Genomic DNA, 25685 nt, shown 5'->3' on the forward strand with positions numbered 1-25685 from the left:
AAAACGTTTATTCTGAAATCTGTTTAAATACACAAACTGATTGAATAAATAATAGATAAAAAGTTCAACCAGATGCTTCAAAGTAGAAGTATATTCCACGAAATTGGCTAAAATTGCAGACCCGTGTGACAAAATATTGTTTTAACCTTCAATCCACTGCATTTTTCTCACGAAAAACAGATTTTTTTTCTTCCATTAATACCTTTTTTCAGCGCAGTTATTTCGACGGAAAGCGTAAAAGGCATCAAATGTCAAACAAGTAGTTCTTTCTAACACGTACTTTTCAATATTAACCCACATATACTTAATTAAAAAGTAAACAAAAGCAACAGGTTAGCTAACAATAATATAATTTTGCCAATTTAGCATATATTTACTAATACTTTAAGTCATAAGAACATTTTAGGAGGGTGTTTTCCAGGATTTGTAAGAGTTTTTGCCTTAGAATAAGCATTCACGCACTCAAGGAGACTTCCGACAACGTTTTCATGGACTTGTATGAACCCGCTGCTGAGATACACTGTTTAGGTCTTGTATCTATGACAATTGCTACACTCCTAAATCAGTCCCTGACGTTCTCAGCATATCGCTGGATCCTGGTCTTCGGGTCGACGGCGCCGGTTTAATCTTCCATGCAAAACACGGGCAGAGTTTCTTCTTGATGAATGTAAAAGTGTGACTCCTCATTTTACTGGATCCGAGGTTGTAAAATAGAGGATTGAGACACTCAGAAAATCGCAGAAGGAAGTATTCGCTCATTCCGAACCAATAGTCTATCTTCCAATGATTTACAGTGTAACCCGATGATCGCAGACTCCAGAATTCGTAAACTGTAGAGCAAATAACACGAGTAGATTATACGGCCTTTATGACTGTAACTATACTATATTGAACTATTGACCCCTGTAGTTGAAACGAATGTTTTTATTTTATTTTACAAAACCAAAACCATGGCCCAACGAGAATAAGCACCATATAAGCACGGCCTAATAAAGCATCAATTGGTTCATCAGAAACATATAGCGACAACAACCTTAAAGCGCCCAGATAAAAAATAGCCCAAAAAACATTTTTTTTTAAAAGTATCTGGATATTTTCCGGGCTGAAAGTTATTTATGATATAAAAAGATACATGGCCGTCAAAACTAACCAACAAAGGGAATGTATCCCATAATGAACGAAGCTATGATAAGTAGCAGTTGCCAGACAGCTTGTTTCTCCTTTCGCATTCGCCTCTCGTTTTTCCTGCAGCTTTCTCTCGTTGTGTTGTTCTCCAATTTTGACTTTCCACTTACTATTAGAATGATGAGAAGGCAAAAACCTAAAACCCCGATGGCCGGAGAGAGCAGGAATATGGGATAGGCAATGTTTTGATAAAACATGTATTGGTCGTGCCTGAAAACAAGGTTTAGATAATGATGGTACTCCAGGCTTTATTTTGTATTCGGCCGCACTCTCCAGCATCCCAATGTTACATGTTTACGTTAGTATGAATAAAGTCTTTCGTTTTAAACTAAAAAAGAACCACACTTTGAGTGAGTTCACAAGAGGAAAGTAGGATTTTTTTTAATAAAGATGCCTGTGAATACTGCTGGACACGAAGATTTCGCTTATTATTTACTGAGCATGCAAAACATATTGGTTCAAAGTAAATTCTGCTTTTTTATGTTACTTTTCCTGAGTAAAATTTGTAACGATCAAAAGGCGAAGCAGGCAAAAGGCTTTAAGACATAAAAAGCGTTGCAAAAGCATTCGGATAATGCTGGTCTGGTTTCGGTTTGTATTTTCTTTACCTTTCAATCAAAACTGAACAAGCTGGCCAAGACGCATCCACTTCGTTGCTAAATCGGTTTCTGACTTTTGCTCCGAAGAAGAACATAAAGGGCGTGAAGCCGCATGCAAAGCTGATCGCCCAAATAGAGATGATCCATATCTACAAGAATTTTTCATTCTATTCATTTTTCAGATATTTTCAAAAATTTTACAACCAGTCTTGTACTTCGGTATTCCCTAAATGGGATCTTTACAGTAAATTGGGTTATTATAGGCGCTTAATACGTGTATTGTACATGCGCCACATGCACTGTTGGTCTGAAAAATAAGAACGCCACTTAGAATGCAATTTGAAACTGAAGAATGTTTAAAAATGTAAATTAAACTTTATTTACTTACGTTGCCGTGCTTAACCGTGATCTCCTGGTATAAAAACGGGCATCGAATAGAAATATACCGCAAGATGGCGAACGAGAGTATGTGCAGGGCTGTGACGTACGACGTCAGAATGTCGGTGGCCCAATACAACTATACAACAAAACATAAAAACATTTTGCAAGTACACATACATCTGGCCATTTTTTGCCATGGAAATATTTCAACAATAGTTTACACTGTGGTTCGTTCTGATTTTAGGGTTGTTTTTCTTTACCTCACAAAAAAAGAAAGGAATTCCCCAAACATCGAATCCCCACGTTCGTCGGTACAGATACAACCAGCTGACGGCCGCAGATGTTAGATCAGAAATACACAGCGACAAAATGAATCTCATGAAGACGGTGTTACTGAAAAATCCCTTTGTGTGTTACCTCTCGGTTTTGACTTCAGAAAATTTAAATACAAATCATTCCAACACAGTCAAATCACAAACAAACAATAACAAGGGGATAACAATTTATCAATTGTAGAGTCATAACGTTTTTGTGTACAAATGCAAGGTATACACTTTTGGGGGGCTTACTTCAGTGTCTTGTAAGACGCTATGACAGCAATTGTCAAAGTGTTTGCAACGATTCCTATCACCATGAACGTGATAAGAATAGTGGCGGACATGATCAGCTCTGCATTGTTGAACGGAAGTTGAAAAACTCTGTAAAAGGACAAAATAGCTAAACGTATCTATGTGAATTGCGACCTGAAAACACAAACAATGTAATTCCCCACATAAGTCAACTGATTGGGCCTGACACTGCGGCAATAAACAAAAACGTTTAAGCTTGTTATTGCTCGAGTCCTGTGGCCAGGCTTTTATAAAAAAAAATAGGCTCATGATATCAAATTTAAAACAAACTACATACCTTGCTGATGTAGCATTTAAAACCGACATATTTGGAGTTACAGTCGAAGACATCGCTGTTGAAATGCTTTTGTTGCAATTCCTAAAAAAAAAAAAAATGTTGAAAAGCTTAATTGAACACTTTACCTCAGCAAACAGTGTGTAACCGAAATTGAGACTCAAACCCGAAAGTATACAAGCTTTAAATCCTGCCCTAAACCAGATTTAGGCCAAAATGTTAGATTAACCAACGTAAAATTACGGCTCAAATGTGGCTGTGTGTGAAATCAGACTCGAATCAAACCCAATTCATTCAAGGGTAAGCCCGAACCAACCTGTAAAGCTCGCTCTTACTTACAACTTGTATAACCCGCAGGTGCTAAGAAGGTACACGACATATACTAGCAGATTTTCGTGTCGACGACGAAGAAGTTGTAGTCAAAGTTGGTAACAGTATACGGTTGTATATGCACATTGCTCGTTGAGGGAAGTCCATTGTGCAACATGCACGCAAATGACAGACCTGACGTTAATACTGCGTCTACCTGTTTGTAGTATTGTCTTTACCGGTTTATAAAACACTTACACTTTATGCCCTGACATAACCCATTTGTAGTAACTCCCTTTATAAAAACCACCCAGTGCTTGGACGCCGTTGTCAAATATATCAGAAGCTTTCTGGCGAACTATGGGCTGTACGCTTCTTTAAAAAAATGGTACTGGAAATAGTCTTGTGCAATTTTGATTTGTCAAATAGTTTTAGGTTAGATCTGCAGTGTAGGATGCAAAACAAAATTAACAGCCTTTTAACCTTGTGAACGCATAATGTTTACCAGACTGTTTGAGGTTGCCACATCCTTATAAGTCCAAACATGTTTTCACACCATTTTGCAGGCGCAGAAAATAAAACATTAATGAAAGAAACAAATCTCTCACGATAACTTATCACGGCGTTTTACCGTTTTAATCAAATTTTTGACGTTAACACGACTTTACACTGCACAAGTCTACACTACGTACACTAAGGACGTATATAGCTTAAAGTTTATGCAATCATCCATATTTTATTATTTTTTTGTAACTTGTACAAAAAAATGAACTTTTTAAACTCGTTTATACATTATCGTTTCAAAACACACTATAATGTTGTTTCTTCATCTTCGGCGACAAAAAGTCCTGGATTACCCATGCATTTCAACATGTGACACAAGTTTGCTGGACGGCGCATAATAATTGTGAAACACAAAACTGCACATTCAGCTTGAAAACAAAACTGTCATCGATTGTCTCTCACACTCCCATATTTGTCCCTGATGTTTTGAGTCCATCGCTGCTGCCCGAAGCAATGCGTTTTCCGGTTTGGTTGGTAATTGGACGTTTTTTCCACTTAATGCAGGGGCAAAGCTTCCTTCTAATGAAGCTGTAAGTGTGATTTCTCATCTTGCTTGAGCCCAGGTTGTAGAAGAAAGGGTTAAGGCACTCAGAGAACCGCAGAAAGAAATACTCGATCATTCCAAACCAGTAGTCGATTCGTCTGTGTTCCTTAGTCGTAGAAGGTGTGTGCACTGCCCAGTATTCGTATGCTGTGTAGATAGAAACTTAAACCAGTGACAAAACAACCAAACTTTTTTTTTAATTTGTTACAAGCATAGGTTATAAATGTTTAAGGTTATATTTTCTTCTTGAATTCTGGCGTTTTAGCACCTTAATAACTTGAGTGCTGTGTGATGCAGTGATTAAATGCCAAGACAAATAACTCGTGAACTGATAGGGTTTCTTTAAACCTAATTACCTCACGATCCAGCGTAAATTATACCTTTGTACCTGTTGTCATGACATGTTTGAAAATTACAAAACTATTTTAGAAATGGTCAAACCAGTTGAGGTAGCGTTTTCTTTATATCTCAACAATGTTTTCATCATATGTTTTTTTACACGAAATACGATTTCCTATTTTCGTGTAAAGAAATGCATTTCGTACGAACAAATCAAAGTCACATGTGGAGGCAACTATGAAATTACCTCACAATAGGTTACTACTTTTTCACTTACCCACAAAGGGCACATAGCCAATTAGAAACGATATAATGATCAGGATCAACTGCAGGACGGCTTGTCGTTCCTTTCGCAAACGCTTTTCTTGCTTCGATGATCGTGCAGCAACTGGTGGATTTGACTTTTCTTGCACCACAATTATTGTCAGAATGCAAAACACAATCACCCCGATTGCTGGCAACATCAAAAAAATCGGGTAACCGACTTTCTGATATTCGATGTAGTCGTTGAGTCTTTAAATAAAGTTTTGTTTCTTATATTTTTTTGTTTAAACATTTTGTACACCAGTAGGCTATGCTGCCTTGTGCTTTCACTAAACTGATAACCGTTGAAATGGTTGCCATTTTTTGTCATTTAAAAAAAAACTGTTTGATATCTTTCTGTACGATTTCACAAATTGATTAGATCAAATACGGTAATTAGCCAATTGAATTCAGTTTGTAAAATACTACACTATAAGTAAGCAAATCTGAATTACACGAAAACCTGATAGAAAAAGAAAATTGCTTAGGAATTTGTTTCGTTTTATGCTAGACTTTTTATTTCTTCAAAGAAATCTGGTTCGTCAAAATGCGTCAGCAGACAAATTTCTAACAATTTGTTTTCTGTGTTTATAGTTTTTAAATAAATTATCGAGCATTACTTTTCTGGCAGTACAGTACACGCAGGCCATACTGAATCCGGTTCGTTGCTCAGTCGGTTTCTTTTTTGGGCACCAAATATCACCGCAAAAGGAATAAAACCAACGAGAAAACAAACGGCCCAGATAATTGAAATCCACACCTGTTTAAACAAACTCGATTTGTCATTTAATTTGCTCACAAGGCATGTTCAATATTTTATTATGAATTTACGAATATCGCAAACATTTGTTTTGCAATAAAGCCCTCACCACGCTAAAAGGAATTAAGTTTAACATTTGTCCAGTGGTATACTTTTGATAAAAGTTTTTTTATGTTAAAGTCACAAAGCCTGTTTATGGCTACATACTTGCTTGTAACTGTTTAAAATCTAAAACATACAATAAAATGCAAAAAAGCCTATGCCAGAGAATTGTGTTTTAAGAATACATCATGCAGACGTATTAACATAATGTATTCCTTACACACAAATTCTCTGGCAGTTACGTTCTTGAATTTTTCTCTTCAAGTCCGTGTATAGTGAAACTTACATTTCCCTGCCACAACTTAATCTTGTGAAAAACGACGGGAAACTTTATGGAAACCCACCGCAAGATGGCGAACGAGAGAATGTGAAGCGCTGTTACGTACGAAGTCATCAAATCGGCTCCCCAATAAAGCTTTAAACGAAAAAGCATTCAGTCAATAATACAGCATTTGCCTGTGCAACTACAATTAAGACATGACAAATAAACTCGTTATACCTTGCAAAAGAAGTCGGGAATTCCCCATACATCGAAGCCCCACGTTCTTCGGTATAGAAACAACCAACTTATGGAGGCTGAAGTAAGATCAGAAATGCACAGAGACAATATAAATCGCATGAAAACGCTTTGACTGCGAAAAAAAAGAACAATTAGAACCGTCATTGCGCATTGTATTGGCACGTTGGCTATTTAGGAAACCGCTGTGCCGGTCGTTAGCAAAACAATCGATGGAACTGGAGACAGGCACAAATAAGACCTGGTCCCAACGTCTAGAATATGAAACCTTTTAGGGTGGTAAATGTTTTGAACGTTGAGGTTAAGAACCTATTTCGTCTTTGCAACGCTATTCGACAACAATATTTCGCCATAAATGGGCGCTAATTGCAAAATTTCAACCAACCTGTTGTTAACATCCTTATTTTTCAGGAAATAATTCAAAAAAATCAAATAAAATGTACTTTAAAAGGTTTTTAAATTGTCCACGCCTTACTTCAGAGTGTTGTAAGTGATGATAACAGCGATTGTAAGAGCATTGGCAACGACTCCAATTATCAAAAAAATGATAAGAATTGTTGCTGAAAGAATTATTTCTCCATCAGTAAACGGAACTTGGTACGGTCTGTAACACAAAAAGAATTTAAAAACATTTAGTTTCCACCACATCAGTTTATAATCAACGCATTCCTTTTCAAAACTTATAACCATTTTATTAATCAGAAAGTTAATTTGAACCCCACAAAACTCTTCAAAGCAAAAATGTAAACATTTGAATTAACGCTTTAGCCCAACTAACAAGTACGACTTAGTATTTTTCATAAAGTAATAGCTTGGACAATTCAGTAAAATCAATCTGCCTCTGTTTCAATACGAAGATCCATAGTAAATATTTAGCACCGGTGTACTTACTCTGTTGTTGTATTCGCCGTTGTGCTTTCCATCGTAGTGAAAATAGTATCCATAGTTGTCAGAGATTAATATGCAAACTGGTGGGATGCCGTATCGTTACTTGAATTTTACTTTAGCTGACGTTTACCAGCCTGAAACTTGCAACTGTTTCTATCTGCCATTCAAAACTCTTAAATATTAGTTGTAAACACTTTAAACATTAATTTTTGAATTATCAAATTATGCCACGATCGATGCCTCGAAAGTTAATTACAGGAAGGTACGTGAACGTCGGCATGTTGTTAAAAAATGACATGTATTTTTCCATGTAATGCGATGGGTGAGACCTCTTTTGGTGACAAACGAGATTAAAATTAGGCCTTGCACACGTGCATAATGTCATCCAGCCTAAAAATGTTGGAGGATATTTGCACTGTGCAAATACGTATATTTACTAGCAAACTTAGAAATCCCTCACTGCACACCAGCGCTAAGCAGTTGTCGAAAAACTCTGTCAAAACCTACGAATTTAACAACATTTTTTATCGAATATTATCCTATCCAAACCCTGACTACTTTGAATGTCCCTGCATTAGATTTTAGCTGTGATTGCGTTTTTCACTTTATTTTCAGACATTTTCAGACATTTTCTAACTGCACGTATGGAAACTATTTCAACGTCTACCGAGGCAGGTTCTATTTTGACTCATGCATGTGCTGAATAGGAAATTAGGTAATCAAGCCAAAATATATCATGATCAGCTGATGAGTGAGTTACTTCCGTATTCAGCAGAGGAAAATTAAACGGATACTTCGGGGAGTGTTGTGGTCAGTGTGCTTTTAAAGGATATACGGGTTTACGTTCTAGCTACAGCGCGTTTAGCTATCATCCACAAAATACCCCGCCACTATTTTGCACTCCTTTACGTTTCGACGCTGCGCAGGTATTTCCGGCTTGGTGATTGTTCTGTGCAGTTTGTGACGTTGTTTTTTGCGAAACGAACTCCACTCAACCCGAAATAGAGGAATTCTTTAAATGCTTTTTCTGTAACGGTCTGTATCTGGTAAATTTTAACCACGGGGGTCGTTGATGGTAGTAACCTACGTTTAGGTTTTTGTGTGTAACACAACTGTCTTTGCATGAATCAACTTCTTTTGAACTTGTGTGGCGTTATTTAAATTTCCAAATGCAGAAACAAAATGCTGCTAATAATATATCTATTATAATGAAGTCAGATTTCCTGATACGTTTTTTAATAAAATAATTTTTCAAAACAAATAAGAAAGGTTTACTTGGTAATATATGTGACACTTAGTAAAATATGCCTAGTTTTGACGTTGTAAAGCCTTCTTTTTGTGACGATGTATAAGTTCTAAAACTTTACGCTTCGAGAAATAAATTGTATCGAAAATTAAAATAACAAACAATACGCTCTCGGTCTTTCTGCGATGCTGTCAAAAGTTCAAACTGTCTGGCAGGACAAAAATGGCTCCAAAATGTTAGCATAGCCTTACTTTCCTTGGCAACGAAACCACATTCCTAGCCGCATTTTCTGGCAGTTTTTGTTACATAAACTTATATTTAGAATTAATTCAGACTGGCGAATAAGTTCGTACACTACGTTACCACTATCGGCACCGGCGTGCGCTTAGCAACAGTCGTCAAGCGTGACTTAACGCCGATTGGCCAAAGGCGGGTGCGTGAGGTGACGTCGCGAGGGATTTTGCGAACAGGGTAAGTAAACAGGAACTCGATTTACGAGGTTTAAAAACCTTCCTCGTGTTTAGGTAAAACGGAAGAGCCTTGTTACAGGTTGCTAACACTGATGCAGACAAATTACACCAATGTTATCTTTCAGGCTAACTGGGTCACACGTATGTCTTACTAACTGCTTGTTTTTTTCGTCGTAATATAGTACAGGGGTAATAATGTTCTTAAACACTGCATTTCATTTAAACTGCAAAATTGATAGATTCATTTTGCAGCCTTGCAATAACTTTCATGATTCTGAAATACGATGCACAGATCTGTTCATAATAGACGTAAAAACGACATGCTTTATTGTTCAAACGTTTAAGCAAATGCTTATGGCATCATCAGAATGGGCGCCGGTACATGAGGGCAAAAGGGGGCAAGCAAAATTTTCTGCCGGCGCCTAGTATCATCAGTGATATCAATGGCATTGGCATTTGCCTGAACCTTGGGTCGGCAACTCTTCATGCGACGCGTACTGATTTACTTGTTATTTCCATGTGGTAATGACTTCGTGTGCCAACATTGCCAACCCCTGACCTAAACATTTGAAGAATAAAGCATGTTGCTTTTTATGTCTATTTGGGCTCTTACATTTCCCATTAATCTTATATGAATCCACCATGGTTATTTTTTAAACAAAATCTTGTTTATAAATTTGACTTTTCATGCACCTTGCTTTCGCAGGAGAAGACATGCACAAGCGCGTTTCACTGATTTTTGGATTTTATCACTACGTTTAAACATACGTTTTGTGATAAGTAAATGAGTTAACGGAAAGAACTCTTTTCTTGTCTGCAAAGCTATGCATAAGATTCAACAAGTTGATTTGCTCTGCATTAAATTTGCATTGAATGTCACTTAATTACTTTCCATCTTTTTCAGTGAGGATGACTTCGCATTCCTTAATGCTAAGAGTAGCAGATATTATGCCTTCATTGACGGGTGGTGGAAATTGTTTAGATGACTTTATGTGAAACCTTTGAAGCAGCTTCACCAAGAAAATGTAAATTTCAGCTCGGGCTAAGCTTTCTCCAATGCAAAATCTGGCTCCAACCGAAAACGGAATAATTTTGTTTGATTTCACAAATTTTCCGTTCTCATCAATATGCCTTCGTGGGTTAAATACGTCTGGGTTGGGCCAATCTACGGGGTCCATATGGGCTCCATCCAGATTAGGAATTACCTGTTGACACAACCTTTCAAAAAAGACTTTTACCCTTTTTATCTGATATTGTGATAAGCAAGAACAAATTACTTCATGACAATTACCAAGGTCATTACTATAAAATGTGTGAACATGGCCGTTACAGTCTTGATTTTTGCACAATGTTGTCGGTAGATTAGGGATAACGAAAGCTAACGCGTCTCCTATTTAAAAGTTTTCCGTTTATTGTTTATATCGAATACACCTAAAACAAATTAAGTTTAACGAAAAAAGCGTACAAATACTACTATTTTCGTGGGCAAATTGTGGAACTTTGGTGTTGGTGCGAATCCGAATACTGGCTACAATAACATATACAATAACATAACATATACATATAGGTTTTTTATTCATTCATGGTTTTTTTATTAGAGGTTAAACAAAGACATGTTGTTGCTTTAAGTCTACAATTCACGTACTAATTAAACCGGATTGGACCTGTTATGTCGACAGTCTACCTCGTTGTTTGTGTCACAACCTAAATATATTTTTGTTCAACGCAACAACTATGTCTGTTAAACATAGTTTATCATATCACGCTAGTCTGTTTTAACCAAACGCCCAAAGTCAGACGTGCTACTACACAGGCATAAAGCAAGTGTGATTAATGTCGGCCAAAACGGTACCATACATGGGAATACAGTATTCAACTGTTATCAAAATTTCATCTGGATGTTTTTATAGCAGTCGGCTCAATTGAACGTCTTAAAAATCGGGCAAAGTCTTGCTGTCTGATTGGAAAAGTGACTTGTAAATAAAATACATAGGCGTAGTGTTTTTTGTTGTTGTTTCCAAGTGTATCTTTTTGGAAGGTGGTTTATAGTTTAAAGCAGGGATCACCAAACTACGACCCGTGGGTTGAGTACGCATAAACTGATCCCATAAAAGCTCTTCGCAAAGCACAATTATGAAATGGCGGTACGTTGGGGCTTGTATGCTATGTGGCTCTCGCGTGTCATTTTAACATCTACCGGCTCTGTGTAAAAAAGATTGGTGAACCCTGGTTTAAAGAGCCACCTTGTTTTGGTGTTTGGTCACCGCCCACTACTTCCTGGCACAAACAGTGGCACGTCATACTGCAATCTTACATGCAAAACTGGAAGTAAATCTAAAACTGCGTACGTGGAAGTGGGTTGGTTAAACGATACTTTAACATGTTCTGTTGTTGCTTGACAGCCATACAATGCCTTAACTAAACGAAAAGAGTATAGACAATACTTTCTTTTTATTGGTCAAAGTAATAGTTGTGGCCGAAATATTACTAAATCCTAACCTTACAAGAGAAAAAATACGCTTCTTTTCAACATGTAGTGTCATGACATTGACTAGTTGTTCAAACCGTGTTTGTCAGGCAGTTGCTTTTTCGTTTTTGTTGACTCTGCGTAACAACATTTTTCCTAACCTGAGTTCCTTTGGGAATCACATATCCCATCAGCTTAGTTGCGTGTGTGGTGGCGTGGAGCATCGCTAGGGGCGCTAGAGTTCTGTTTCGCATCACCTCTTGAATAAAAGCACAGGTCATTGGCATGTCATTTCTCTCTGACATCGACGGTCTTCCGGCCGTTCCTGTGCAAATTGATCAATCATTGATCAAGTTTAACGTACTCATTGTTTAATTGCTTATGAAGCACCGAAAAGGTCTTAGTTTGCATTTTTGTTTATTTCTTTGCTTTTGTATGTTTCCGCCAAGTGAATACACATGGGGGAAACTTTATGAATGCATTCGTTTCAAGCAAAAATGATGTATCATAAATTAGGTTCCTGAAGGTATAAAGGCTCACTGCCTATTTTATTTCTATGAGAAAAAGGATTTTTCAAAAATTTATACCTAATCCCAACGGTTTACAAATTTCTTGTTCGCTCTGTATAATGGTTCTTCCGTTATGGGGGCCTTAATACATGCAGGTACCACTTTTTTTTCAAAAAAAAACAAGAAATATATAGAAAAAATATTTACGCTTACCGATGGTGTCATTAATCTCTTTTTCGATTATCTCGTAGTATTCTGGAAAGTTTAGTAGAAAGGCAATGCACCATGATAATGTGGAACTGGATGTTTCAGTCCCAGCCGCAAAAAAATCGCGGCAATAGGCTTGAAGTTGTTTGTCCTAGGCAAAAATTTAAACGAGTTTTAATGTGTTTGTTGGTGAAATGAGAATGAAAATCATCATCGATTGTCCCTCAACCAAAAAAGTGTAAATTACTTGCAGGCATTCTATGCAAGTTTTAATACTTAAAATTCTGAATCTGACATGAATTATTGACTTTCCAAACTTTGAATGCCTCATTTGTTTTCTCGATCATTACCGTGAATGATGAGTTTTCAGACTGTTTGAATTTTGCTTCGTAGAGAAATGCGTCGATAAAGTCGGTAACGTTGTCAGGGTCAAAGTCCCGTTTATGCTGATCAATGTACTTCTGCATGTAACCTGCAATAGCGTGAATATTTGATGTGAGATCCAAAGTTCAATCCCAAACAGTATAAATTACAAGATAAATAACAGTTTGAATTCTTACTTAGCATTGTTAATTGTCGTTGGTCGAATCTTTTTAATGCTCCAGAAAAGGGAGGAATTTTTCCGAGAACTCCGTACATACTAATAAGAGCCAGTTTCGGAGCATCTCCAGGCTGAGAAATTCTGCAATTGCAATGAAAATACATTAAAACAAACCGGAAGCTTTTGATCAAATTGATCCCTTAACCAAGGGGTGGGCAGCCTTTGTCACTGTGGGGCCAAATACAATTGCAATAATCAGATCGCGGATCGCACCTTTACATAACACAAAATGATTTTACTTCGTTGCATATTAAAAATGCTGCACTACAAGTAAAATTCGCATTTGATTCTCGCAGCATATTGCCACGTCGTATAAAAATAGCACAGGCGCACTAATCTGCTCAAAATTATATAATAACTGGACTCGTTTGCCAGTACATTTTAAGTCCAAGTGTCTTTGCGTGCCGCACAACCATTAATCAAGGGCCACATGTGGCCCGCGGGCTGCAGGCTGCCCACCCCTGCCTTAACCAGACCATAAGTTACACAGTTACTTAACAAATCTCTCCATACTATTTATCTAAACCAGAGGTCCATAGTATTTTACTAATCTCTGCATATGTTTTAACAATATCTGTTTTTGTTTGGCCCGTATGGATATTACTCGACATTTTGACCTAGTTAGGATCCTTTTTACTACAAAGTTCTACGTAAAATTTTAAGTTTAGTTCCAAGTTAGGCACTTCAGTTTTGTAATGAAACACGCAGGGTTTTTTTAAGGTTTGGTTTGGGTGACCGCTAAGTAGTTTTAAGAGACCGCAAGTGTTTCATTTAAATACCAAAAACTGTAGTTGTAGTTGCAAGTCCAAATTTTGGGAAACCGCTGGAGAAATTTGACCGTTTCGGTCCCCCAAAACACCTTAAAAAAACACTGGAAACACGAAGTATGTTTTTCTCTCTTTTACCGCCGAAAGATAAAGGGATCATATGTATCTTTCGTTACTTACAAGTTGCTAACAATGCCAAGAAGTTCCTGATAATCCGGATCACCGTAGTCATGACGCTTGCCCAATGCAACTTGTGATATTACGTTCGATGTCAGCCAATACAAATATTTCTGCATGGACGGAATTTAAATGCGAACTGACTCATTTATCATATAAAATACCTTTTGTTAGCGAACTACAATGCAAATGAAATGAAAAACTACCGATTTAAACTCAAAACATTGATTAATAAAAAGCAATAACATACCAAGTGGTTGATGAAGTTTGATAAAGTTTATCTGAAGAAACTAAATTTAAAATTGCGCCCACTGTTTATAATTAAACTAATAAAATTTAGAAAATGTTGTTGATTTAACTACAAAACAAGTGTTTTGGAGATGGTAAAGTTTTTTTATGTTCGTAAACGTTAACACCAAATATTAATGCATACAGAGATGATTGTACCTTTAGATCTACTGGTTTGTCTCCAAACGAGCTAAGATACTCCATGAACTGGTCCCCTTCTTCATTGAGAAGGTTGTCTAAGCGCCTTTTGCCCAGTCCGGTTCTGTAAGAAACCGATTATACCGAAATAAATACCACTCATACCAAAACCTGCCATACTTGTTACATAGCAGTTCGTATTTGGATAATGTAAAATGTAAACTTAAGTATGGGGTAAACAATATGATACAGTATGTCAACGTGCATATACACATAACTTAATGAATTAGCCTTTTTGCGTTTTGGGCTGTGTGAATTTTCTTTACTTATGCATTATACTTACTCACGAAGAAACTTTAAGCCAAAATGCTTTTGAACTTTATAATCTTCGTCATATTTTCTTGCACCTAGTCCGTCATTGCCAGTGGTACGGAATAATTCCATACTTACTCTGTCCGAGTACGATGCACTTTGTTTTACCAGCGCCTAAAATATAGATTAAATACGAAATAGTTTAAGCTGGGCATCTCATATCTGGGCAATATGTGGAATTACACACCTTTGTCATGCACTACAAGTGACTACATTGTTTTTGCTCAGATTGTGTTTTAAGATTTCACATGTCAATTTCTGGGCGCTTTGTTTACTTAGGTGGGCGCAGTACAACCCTTATCATATCATACATTAGATTGCATCTGTAGGCAAAAATACTTTTAAAATGGTGTAACAGTGGGCAAAGTACACATCAGATTGTGTACAGGCAATCTGTTACGTTTTTTCAAAATTTGTTAAAGCATTTTCTGAAATGTGTTTCATACTTACTTCGCAGCATACAGTGCATACTTTTAGACATATGATGCCTCATGCTCCATACTAGTTTGTAGGCAAGTGCTTCCTGGTTTAATGTGACAGTTTCTGGACATGTTGACAACATAAACTTACCTGGTGTATGGCTTCAAAAGTATTCAAAACGACAACATCTGTACGACCCATCCTTATTGACATTACAGGACCATATTTTTCAAGACTCCATTTCTTTAGGGTAACGGCTGGCGCTTTGCCAAGAAATGGTAGAATGCCAAGTAAAGGCACACCTCTTGGTCCTGGCGGGAACTTCGCATCGCACGGCCTTTTCCACCAATACCAAATCACCAGGCAAAATCCTATTGCTGCAAGATTCCATGGGCTACAAAATTGCAACATCTGAAAGACTTGGGCGGACGCCATGCTGCTACTATGTACGAAAGCGAATTGCTGTAAAACAGATGACAGAAACGATAAACTAAATAAGATGGTTAAACATTAACGACCAAATATATTGACTTTGTCTATCCGCAAGTCTGGCCTATACGCGAGCAAACAAAAAATATTGGCGGACCAGAAGAATACTTCTAAACTGCTAAGCGACACTTAACGGTACTTATACGCTGCTGACAAAACTTTGGAGTTTCGAAATTAACCCAAAAACAATGAAAATTTTGGTCAATCTTTTTTTACGTTGCATGTTTACTTGAGCTTAACGCAAGTCGTTGTTGCGTATGCAATAGGTCATGCCTTTAATATAGTTTGCAAATATTACATATAATAGAGTAAGCAAAGTAAAGTGTTGTTTGGTTCGGCAAAGTAGCTGCATAAACACCCATGTAAACGTACTGCACCTAAATGTTCTTTCAATGCGAAACTATTGCCATAAAAACACCACAAACAAAAAATGAGCTAACGTTATAAAGGGTCAAATGGCGAAGTGTAACTTAGGTAGCAAAACATTTTCTCGTGCAAGCATACACGACTAAAAAAAATGTAAAGTAAAGTGGCTCGAGGGGTAACGGCACCGCGCTACAAGGCGTGACGCGCCGGATTTCTGTGTTTTCACTATTGAGCTCCAGTTTTTAGCGTATAATAAACAAAACTTACGCAAAGTAAAGTGATGTACTTAATTTCAACCAAGAAAATAGCTTATTTCTTAAGTAACAAATTTGTCGCTGCCTCAGTTTGTTGTCACACAAAGGTTTTCCCCATTTAGTTTCTTACGTCACAGTACCATAGCTAGTAATGCGATCTGACTGTTTAATTTGCATCGGAGCAGATTAATGGGTGTACAAGTCAAGCTTGTCGTATTCGCGTATTGCATAGCATATAGGCTAATATTTAACTGAGAACACCAGGTTTATAGATCTTACAACTCAAAGTAAAGCAAACTTAATTAGTTAATTTCATTTGCTTTTGGTCATGAGATATTGAAACTAGTTTTTGTAGGTCGCGCCAAAACGTTTAACAACACCGAAACAGAAAACAGACAAACCAAAGAAGACGCAATTGTTTCATTTTGTTATCGGTCATTGTTGCATATTTCTATAGCGCGCTGAATTATGACGTTATTGGGATCCTTTTTTATGCTATCTCGAAACGGGGGCGGCACCGTTCGGTGATGCTGTTCAGAGAGACTGAAATGCAGCTCGTAGAAGGTAAATTGACATTCGTGCGCAGTTATACCTGAGTGAAACTGGACAATAATCGCTATTGCTTTAAACTTCAAACAGATACGATACTGAAATTTTGACACTATATTTCACGCTTTTGAAGGTTTTAAGCGCACTAGCTCAAAATATGTTTTTTAGTTACTAAAACGTGTTTTGAAATTAATAACTTATCAATCGATATGAACGTCATAACGCCAGTGGTACTCAATAAAAGATCTCAAAGACTTTTCTCCCTAACACAAGCTTTAAAATAAGCCCAAGCAAAATGTTCCAACAATTCGGAATCATGTCGAAATATTAATAACAATATGCCATACTCACCCAAACAATATTCGATGTGCACTGGCCCTAAAATTTAACGCAGCACTTTGAAATTAACAAATGTCATTCTCTACATCCAAACATTCAAAATGAGCCAATACTCGAGCATCAAGCAAATCGGACACGGCACCTAATGTAGAGTAAAAAAGGTGACTTTGGTTAGCACAAGAGTAATACCACTCGGTTCTGCGTGTTTTGCATTTCTGTTTATATTACACGGTGAGATTAATTGCGTCCGGTGTCATTACGTCACGATCGACCAGAAAGGAATCGAGGAAAGTAAAACACGAACGAATTGAACCGAGCGATAAAGTGTGGATAACGATGGGGCAAAACATCTTACCAGCAATTCATGAATGTCCAGTAAACAGTTCTAACAATCTGTTCAAGCACCAACATTACAAAAACAAAACCCACAAATTAAAAATGAGCAAATACATCAAAACCAGCAAACATCACTTCTGGTTTCGCTGTTTAGTTTCGACTGCATTGCAGAGGTTGAGCGGGAGAACACCGGTGGAAACCTCGATCGAACGTCGGCGACCGCCTGCTTGCACGACATTTTCTGTTTGTGGGTCACCACAAACACTGGAAAATGGAGTCTGGCGTGGCAAAGACATCGACTCCCTGGTCCCTGGCACGCCGCCTGCTCCAGAAACGCGTTGTGGCAAGCAGGACGAGCGACGGAGCGGGTCGATTCGCGCGACTAAGGTCCGTCCAGCAGTCCAGCAACGAGCGACCTGCTGACACAGTGCGCGCTTCGGTTTGGCGGATTTCCGCGCCCAAGCAACCACTCGCTGCATTCCGTGCCACAACGTGTAGTTGATCACGTGACTACGAACTATTTAACCGTGTCAACATTGCGATGACGTAAATGCATGAAAATGAGTCCACCGAAAAGAAAACCACAAACAGAAAATTTGAACATCTATTGAAATAGGCCAAGTTTTAGGGCTTGAGTGAAGCTCGTTCTGGTTGTTTCGGCAACTGGGACGTCGGCTCGCCCCCAGCTCCGTCACAGGTGACGTCACAGCTCGGGAATCGGCCTTACAGCCGGTTTTCCGAGCAGCGACGGCATTCTGTTTGGGCAGCAACTGGAACGAGTTGAGTTGGCTTCTGTTTGCAGCGCCGGCCTCTCTCGGCTTGCTCGAGAGGTTCGGTGCTGGGCCTTGTGCTCGGCACCGCTCCTCGCTTGCAGCAAGTCGAGGTGGTGCCTCTCGGCTTGCTCGAGAGGGTCGGTGCTGGGCCTTGTGCTCGGCACCGCTCCTCCTCTCGTGCAGCAAGTCGAGGTGTTGGCGTTGCTCCGAACCCGCGTGGGCGTGGGGATTCCTTACAGCGTATGCGCGAGACCGTTTTTTTGTGTCCTTGCTGCTGCGCTGCTACACTGCTGCTGCGGCGGCGAGGCGGCCGGCGACGATCCGAAAAAAAATTCGGAATGTGGGGTGTATTTTTTGAGGAAGTGATGAATGATGATGATTAAGGAGACAAATGGAAAAAGAGCACAAAGGTTCTTTTTAACCAAGCCCGCCCAAAGAAGCCAGCCATCGCGGGAGCAAAAGCATCCCGCTAGGCGGCTTCTTGAGCAAGAGAGGGGAGCAATGCTGGAGCACGAAGCCCCAGCACTGCACCCTCTCCTGTCCAAGGGGAGCGGAGCTGGTCCGTAGCTTTATAGGAGGCGATCGTACTTGCGCAACGAAAGCTACCACGACAAAGCAAAGTGCAAAGCACCCACTAGGCAGTGACGCCTCTAGCTCGTTGCAGCGAGACTTCATCTCCCAAAGCTTACTGAAAAGGAAAAATTGTCCCTTTTCAATTCTCCAAACAAACTTCTGTTTGTGGTTCGTGGGGGTGTGCTGCAATTGGTCGTACAGAAAACGTTTTCTCACGTGAGCAAATCCATGGAAACGAAACTTCCAGCGTCGTGGCATCAGGTGGTGGTAACATAGCGACAGCATGTCGCAACAGCGCTGGCGAGCGTTTCCGCTCCCGCACCACAACTAGACATCGTCCCCGCACGACCTTCTAGCGGGCATGGGTCCGTTCGTTTTCCGGCAACATCGGTTAAGCCGACTTGGCACAAGAGCACAAGTCGCCACCAGCCACGTCCAACGAGCAGGCGCACTCCTCGGTGTCTAGGCTCTGGTTGAGCGGGAGAACACCGGTGGAAACCTCGATCGAACGTCGGCGACCGCCTGCTTGCACGACATTTTCTGTTTGTGGGTCACCACAAACACTGGAAAATGGAGTCTGGCGTGGCAAAGACATCGACTCCCTGGTCCCTGGCACGCCGCCTGCTCCAGAAACGCGTTGTGGCAAGCAGGACGAGCGACGGAGCGGGTCGATTCGCGCGACTAAGGTCCGTCCAGCAGTCCAGCAACGAGCGACCTGCTGACACAGTGCGCGCTTCGGTTTGGCGGATTTCCGCGCCCAAGCAACCACTCGCTGCATTCCGTGCCACAACGTGTAGTTGATCACGTGACTACGAACTATTCAACCGTGTCAACATTGCGATGACGTAAATGCATGAAAATGAGTCCACCGAAAAGAAAACCACAAACAGAAAATTTGAACATCTATTGAAATAGGCCAAGTTTTAGGGCTTGAGTGAAGCTCGTTCTGGTTGTTTCGGCAACTGGGACGTCGGCTCGCCCCCAGCTCCGTCACAGGTGACGTCAGAGCACGGGAATCGGCCTTACAGCCGGTTTTCCGAGCAGCGACGGCATTCTGTTTGGGCAGCAACTGGGACGAGTTGAGTTGGCTTCTGTTTGCAGCGCCGGCCTCTCTCGGCTTGCTCGAGAGGTTCGGTGCTGGGCCTTGTGCTCGGCACCGCTCCTCGCTTGCAGCAAGTCGAGGTGGTGCCTCTCGGCTTGCTCGAGAGGGTCGGTGCTGGGCCTTGTGCTCGGCACCGCTCCTCCTCTCGTGCAGCAAGTCGAGGTGTTGGCGTTGCTCCGAACCCGCGTGGGCGTGGGGATTCCTTACAGCGTATGCGCGAGACCGTTTTTTTGTGTCCTTGCTGCTGCGCTGCTACACTGCTGCTGCGGCGGCGAGGCGGCCGGCGACGATCCGAAAAAAAATTCGGAATGTGGGGTGTATTTTTTGAGGAAGTGATGAATGATGATGATTAAGGAGACAAATGGAAAAAGAGCACAAAGGTTCTTTTTAACCAAGCCCGCCCAAAGAAGCCAGCCATCGCGGGAGCAAAAGCATCCCGCTAGGCGGCTTCTTGAGCAAGAGAGGGGAGCAATGCTGGAGCACGAAGCCCCAGCACTGCACCCTCTCCTGTCCAAGGGGAGCGGAGCTGGTCCGTAGCTTTATAGGAGGCGATCGTACTTGCGCAACGAAAGCTACCACGACAAAGCAAAGTGCAAAGCACCCGCTAGGCAGTGACGCCTCTAGCTCGTTGCAGCGAGACTTCATCTCCCAAAGCTTACTGAAAAGGAAAAATTGTCCCTTTTCAATTCTCCAAACAAACTTCTGTTTGTGGTTCGTGGGGGTGTGCTGCAATTGGTCGTACAGAAAACGTTTTCTCACGTGAGCAAATCCATGGAAACGAAACTTCCAGCGTCGTGGCATCAGGTGGTGGTAACATAGCGACAGCATGTCGCAACAGCGCTGGCGAGCGTTTCCGCTCCCGCACCACAACTAGACATCGTCCCCGCACGACCTTCTAGCGGGCATGGGTCCGTTCGTTTTCCGGCAACATCGGTTAAGCCGACTTGGCACAAGAGCACAAGTCGCCACCAGCCACGTCCAACGAGCAGGCGCACTCCTCGGTGTCTAGGCTCTGGTTGAGCGGGAGAACACCGGTGGAAACCTCGATCGAACGTCGGCGACCGCCTGCTTGCACGACATTTTCTGTTTGTGGGTCACCACAAACACTGGAAAATGGAGTCTGGCGTGGCAAAGACATCGACTCCCTGGTCCCTGGCACGCCGCCTGCTCCAGAAACGCGTTGTGGCAAGCAGGACGAGCGACGGAGCGGGTCGATTCGCGCGACTAAGGTCCGTCCAGCAGTCCAGCAACGAGCGACCTGCTGACACAGTGCGCGCTTCGGTTTGGCGGATTTCCGCGCCCAAGCAACCACTCGCTGCATTCCGTGCCACAACGTGTAGTTGATCACGTGACTACGAACTATTCAACCGTGTCAACATTGCGATGACGTAAATGCATGAAAATAAGTCCACCGAAAAGAAAACCACAAACAGAAAATTTGAACATCTATTGAAATAGGCCAAGTTTTAGGGCTTGAGTGAAGCTCGTTCTGGTTGTTTCGGCAACTGGGACGTCGGCTCGCCCCCAGCTCCGTCACAGGTGACGTCAGAGCTCGGGAATCGGCCTTACAGCCGGTTTTCCGAGCAGCGACGGCATTCTGTTTGGGCAGCAAATGGGACGAGTTGAGTTGGCTTCTGTTTGCAGCGCCGGCCTCTCTCGGCTTGCTCGAGAGGTTCGGTGCTGGGCCTTGTGCTCGGCACCGCTCCTCCTCTCGTGCAGCAAGTCGAGGTGTTGGCGTTGCTCCGAACCCGCGTGGGCGTGGGGATTCCTTACAGCGTATGCGCGAGACCGTTTTTTTGTGTCCACTTGCTGCTGCGCTGCTACTGCTGCTGCGGCGGCGAGGCGGCCGGCGACGATCCGAAAAAAAATTCGGAATGTGGGGTATTTTTTGATGAAGTGATGAATGATGATTAAGGAGACAAATGGAAAAAGAGCACAAAGGTTCTTTTTAACCAGGCCCGCCCAAAGAAGCCAGCCATCGCGGGAGCAAAAGCATCCCGCTAGGCGGCTTCTTGAGCAAGAGAGGGGAGCAATGCTGGAGCACGAAGCCCCAGCACTGCACCCTCTCCTGTCCAAGGGGAGCGGAGCTGGTCCGTAGCTTTATTGGAGGCGATCGTACTTGCGCAACGAAAGCTACCACGACACAGCAAAGCAAAGTGCAAAGCACCCGCTAGGCAGTGACGCCTCTAGCTCGTTGCAGCGAGACTTCATCTCCCAAAGCTTACTGAAAAGGAAAAATTGTCCCTTTTCAATTCTCCAAACAAATTTCTGTTTGTGGTTCGTGGGGGTGTGCTGCAATTGGTCGTACAGAAAACGTTTTCTCACGTGAGCAAATCCATGGAAACGAAACTTCCAGCGTCGTGGCATCAGGTGGTGGTAACATAGCGACAGCATGTCGCAACAGCGCTGGCGAGCGTTTCCGTCCCCGCACGACCTTCTAGCGGGCATGGGTCCGTTCGTTTTCCGGCAACATCGGTTAAGCCGACTTGGCACAAGAGCACAAGTCGCCACCAGCCACGTCCAACGAGCAGGCGCACTCCTCGGTGTCTAGGCTCTGGTTGAGCGGGAGAACACCGGTGGAAACCTCGATCGAACGTCGGCGACCGCCTGCTTGCACGACATTTTCTGTTTGTGGGTCACCACAAACACTGGAAAATGGAGTCTGGCGTGGCAAAGACATCGACTCCCTGGTCCCTGGCACGCCGCCTGCTCCAGAAACGCGTTGTGGCAAGCAGGACGAGCGACGGAGCGGGTCGATTCGCGCGACTAAGGTCCGTCCAGCAGTCCAGCAACGAGCGACCTGCTGACACAGTGCGCGCTTCGGTTTGGCGGATTTCCGCGCCCAAGCAACCACTCGCTGCATTCCGTGCCACAACGTGTAGTTGATCACGTGACTACGAACTATTCAACCGTGTCAACATTGCGATGACGTAAATGCATGAAAATGAGTCCACCGAAAAGAAAACCACAAACAGAAAATTTGAACATCTATTGAAATAGGCCAAGTTTTAGGGCTTGAGTGAAGCTCGTTCTGGTTGTTTCGGCAACTGGGACGTCGGCTCGCCCCCAGCTCCGTCACAGGTGACGTCAGAGCTCGGGAATCGGCCTTACAGCCGGTTTTCCGAGCAGCGACGGCATTCTGTTTGGGCAGCAACTGGGACGAGTTGAGTTGGCTTCTGTTTGCAGCGCCGGCCTCTCTCGGCTTGCTCGAGAGGTTCGGTGCTGGGCCTAGTGCTCGGCACCGCTCCTCGCTTGCAGCAAGTCGAGGTGGTGCCTCTCGGCTTGCTCGAGAGGGTCGGTGCTGGGCCTTGTGCTCGGCACCGCTCCTCCTCTCGTGCAGCAAGTCGAGGTGTTGGCGTTGCACCGAACCCGCGTGGGCGTGGGGATTCCTTACAGCGTATGCGCGAGACCGTTTTTTTGTGTCCACTTGCTGCTGCGCTGCTACACTGCTGCTGCGGCAGCGAGGCGGCCGGCGACGATCCGAAAAAAAATTCGGAGGAAGTGATGAATGATGATTAAGGAGACAAATGTAAAAAGAGCACAAAGGTTCTTTTTAACCAAGCCCGCCCAAAGAAGCCAGCCATCGCGGGAGCAAAAGCATCCCGCTAGGCGGCTTCTTGAGCAGGAGAGGGGAGCAATGCTGGAGCACGAAGCCCCAGCACTGCACCCTCTCCTGTCCAAGGGGAGCGGAGCTGGTCCGTAGCTTTATTGGAGGCGATCGTACTTGCGCAACGAAAGCTACCACGACACAGCAAAGCAAAGTGCAAAGCACCCGCTAGGCAGTGACGCCGCCTCTAGCTCGTTGCAGCGAGACTTCATCTCCCAAAGCTTACTGAAAAGGAAAAATTGTCCCTTTTCAATTCTCCAAACAAACTTCTGTTTGTGGTTCGTGGGGGTGTGCTGCAATTGGTCGTACAGAAAACGTTTTCTCACGTGAGCAAATCCATGGAAACGAAACTTCCAGCGTCGTGGCATCAGGTGGTGGTAACATAGCGACAGCATGTCGCAACAGCGCTGACGAGCGTTTCCGCTCCCGCACCACAACTAGACATCGTCCCCGCACGACCTTCTAGCGGGCATGGGTCCGTTCGTTTTCCGGCAACATCGGTTAAGCCGACTTGGCACAAGAGCACAAGTCGCCACCAGCCACGTCCAACGAGCAGGCGCACTCCTCGGTGTCTAGGCTCTGGTTGAGCGGGAGAACACCGGTGGAAACCTCGATCGAACGTCGGCGACCGCCTGCTTGCACGACATTTTCTGTTTGTGGGTCACCACAAACACTGGAAAATGGAGTCTGGCGTGGCAAAGACATCGACTCCCTGGTCCCTGGCACGCCGCCTGCTCCAGAAACGCGTTGTGGCAAGCAGGACGAGCGACGGAGCGGGTCGATTCGCGCGACTAAGGTCCGTCCAGCAGTCCAGCAACGAGCGACCTGCTGACACAGTGCGCGCTTCGGTTTGGCGGATTTCCGCGCCCAAGCAACCACTCGCTGCATTCCGTGCCACAACGTGTAGTTGATCACGTGACTACGAACTATTCAACCGTGTCAACATTGCGATGACGTAAATGCATGAAAATAAGTCCACCGAAAAGAAAACCACAAACAGAAAATTTGAACATCTATTGAAATAGGCCAAGTTTTAGGGCTTGAGTGAAGCTCGTTCTGGTTGTTTCGGCAACTGGGACGTCGGCTCGCCCCCAGCTCCGTCACAGGTGACGTCAGAGCTCGGGAATCGGCCTTACAGCCGGTTTTCCGAGCAGCGACGGCATTCTGTTTGGGCAGCAAATGGGACGAGTTGAGTTGGCTTCTGTTTGCAGCGCCGGCCTCTCTCGGCTTGCTCGAGAGGTTCGGTGCTGGGCCTTGTGCTCGGCACCGCTCCTCCTCTCGTGCAGCAAGTCGAGGTGTTGGCGTTGCTCCGAACCCGCGTGGGCGTGGGGATTCCTTACAGCGTATGCGCGAGACCGTTTTTTTGTGTCCACTTGCTGCTGCGCTGCTACTGCTGCTGCGGCGGCGAGGCGGCCGGCGACGATCCGAAAAAAAATTCGGAATGTGGGGTATTTTTTGATGAAGTGATGAATGATGATTAAGGAGACAAATGGAAAAAGAGCACAAAGGTTCTTTTTAACCAAGCCCGCCCAAAGAAGCCAGCCATCGCGGGAGCAAAAGCATCCCGCTAGGCGGCTTCTTGAGCAAGAGAGGGGAGCAATGCTGGAGCACGAAGCCCCAGCACTGCACCCTCTCCTGTCCAAGGGGAGCGGAGCTGGTCCGTAGCTTTATTGGAGGCGATCGTACTTGCGCAACGAAAGCTACCACGACACAGCAAAGCAAAGTGCAAAGCACCCGCTAGGCAGTGACGCCGCCTCTAGCTCGTTGCAGCGAGACTTCATCTCCCAAAGCTTACTGAAAAGGAAAAATTGTCCCTTTTCAATTCTCCAAACAAATTTCTGTTTGTGGTTCGTGGGGGTGTGCTGCAATTGGTCGTACAGAAAACGTTTTCTCACGTGAGCAAATCCATGGAAACGAAACTTCCAGCGTCGTGGCATCAGGTGGTGGTAACATAGCGACAGCATGTCGCAACAGCGCTGGCGAGCGTTTCCGCTCCCGCACCACAACTAGACATCGTCCCCGCACGACCTTCTAGCGGGCATTGGTCCGTTCGTTTTCCGGCAACATCGGTTAAGCCGACTTGGCACAAGAGCACAAGTCGCCACCAGCCACGTCCAACGAGCAGGCGCACTCCTCGGTGTCTAGGCTCTGGTTGAGCGGGAGAACACCGGTGGAAACCTCGATCGAACGTCGGCGACCGCCTGCTTGCACGACATTTTCTGTTTGTGGGTCACCACAAAC

General features: G+C 43.1%; 2 protein-coding genes across 4 annotated transcripts; both read right to left on the minus strand.

The window, feature by feature from the left end:
* Positions 1 to 418: 418 nt before the first annotated feature.
* Positions 419 to 7164, minus strand: LOC145219857 (uncharacterized). Its single transcript, XM_080087165.1, has 12 exons — positions 6982 to 7164; positions 6489 to 6621; positions 6276 to 6404; positions 5748 to 5887; positions 5102 to 5337; positions 4344 to 4632; positions 3072 to 3152; positions 2797 to 2863; positions 2173 to 2301; positions 1794 to 1933; positions 1151 to 1395; positions 419 to 830 (listed from the first exon to the last, which is right to left on the minus strand). The coding sequence occupies exons 1-12, from the start codon at positions 7152 to 7154 to the stop codon at positions 550 to 552; spliced, it is 2043 nt and encodes a 680-aa protein (XP_079943291.1). The 5' UTR covers positions 7155 to 7164; the 3' UTR covers positions 419 to 549.
* A 2682-nt stretch (positions 7165 to 9846) lies between these two features.
* Positions 9847 to 23452, minus strand: LOC145218850 (cytochrome P450 2J5-like). Of its 3 annotated transcripts, none has more exons than XM_080086253.1 (10): positions 17409 to 23452; positions 15207 to 17195; positions 14608 to 14750; positions 14286 to 14388; positions 13842 to 13951; positions 12854 to 12975; positions 12644 to 12765; positions 12300 to 12444; positions 11739 to 11902; positions 9847 to 10315 (listed from the first exon to the last, which is right to left on the minus strand). In XM_080086253.1, the coding sequence occupies exons 2-10, from the start codon at positions 15489 to 15491 to the stop codon at positions 9995 to 9997; spliced, it is 1515 nt and encodes a 504-aa protein (XP_079942379.1). In that variant the 5' UTR covers positions 15492 to 17195; positions 17409 to 23452; the 3' UTR covers positions 9847 to 9994. The 3 variants fall into 3 exon arrangements, with proteins under 3 accessions (XP_079942379.1, XP_079942378.1, XP_079942377.1); XM_080086252.1 differs by having other exon boundaries at positions 15207 to 15518; positions 17066 to 23452; XM_080086251.1 differs by having other exon boundaries at positions 15207 to 23452.
* Positions 23453 to 25685: the final 2233 nt, after the last annotated feature.

Source organism: Phallusia mammillata, chromosome 3 (genome assembly GCF_965637545.1).
Source record: "Phallusia mammillata chromosome 3, kaPhaMamm4.hap1.1, whole genome shotgun sequence".
NCBI classification, from domain to species: domain Eukaryota; kingdom Metazoa; phylum Chordata; class Ascidiacea; order Phlebobranchia; family Ascidiidae; genus Phallusia; species Phallusia mammillata.

Bases quoted from the DNA above. Each gene is read 5' to 3' on its own strand.
- LOC145219857 (XM_080087165.1), bottom strand. From the start codon at position 7,154: ATGTGGTGGAAACTAAATGTTTTTAAATTCTTTTTGTGTTACAGACCG. The intron at 6,405-6,488 runs GTATAACGAGTT...TTTCGTTTAAAG, and splicing joins TTCCCGACTTCTTTTGCAAG to CTTTATTGGGGAGCCGATTT. The intron at 5,338-5,747 runs GTAATGCTCGAT...CTTTATTTAAAG, and splicing joins TGTACTGTACTGCCAGAAAA to ACTCAACGACTACATCGAAT.
- LOC145218850 (XM_080086253.1), bottom strand. From the start codon at position 15,491: ATGGCGTCCGCCCAAGTCTTTCAGATGTTGCAATTTTGTAGCCCATGG. The intron at 12,766-12,853 runs GTAAGAATTCAA...ACGCTATTGCAG, and splicing joins ACGACAATTAACAATGCTAA to GTTACATGCAGAAGTACATT. The intron at 12,445-12,643 runs GTAATGATCGAG...ATTTTTGCCTAG, and splicing joins CTGAAAACTCATCATTCACG to GACAAACAACTTCAAGCCTA.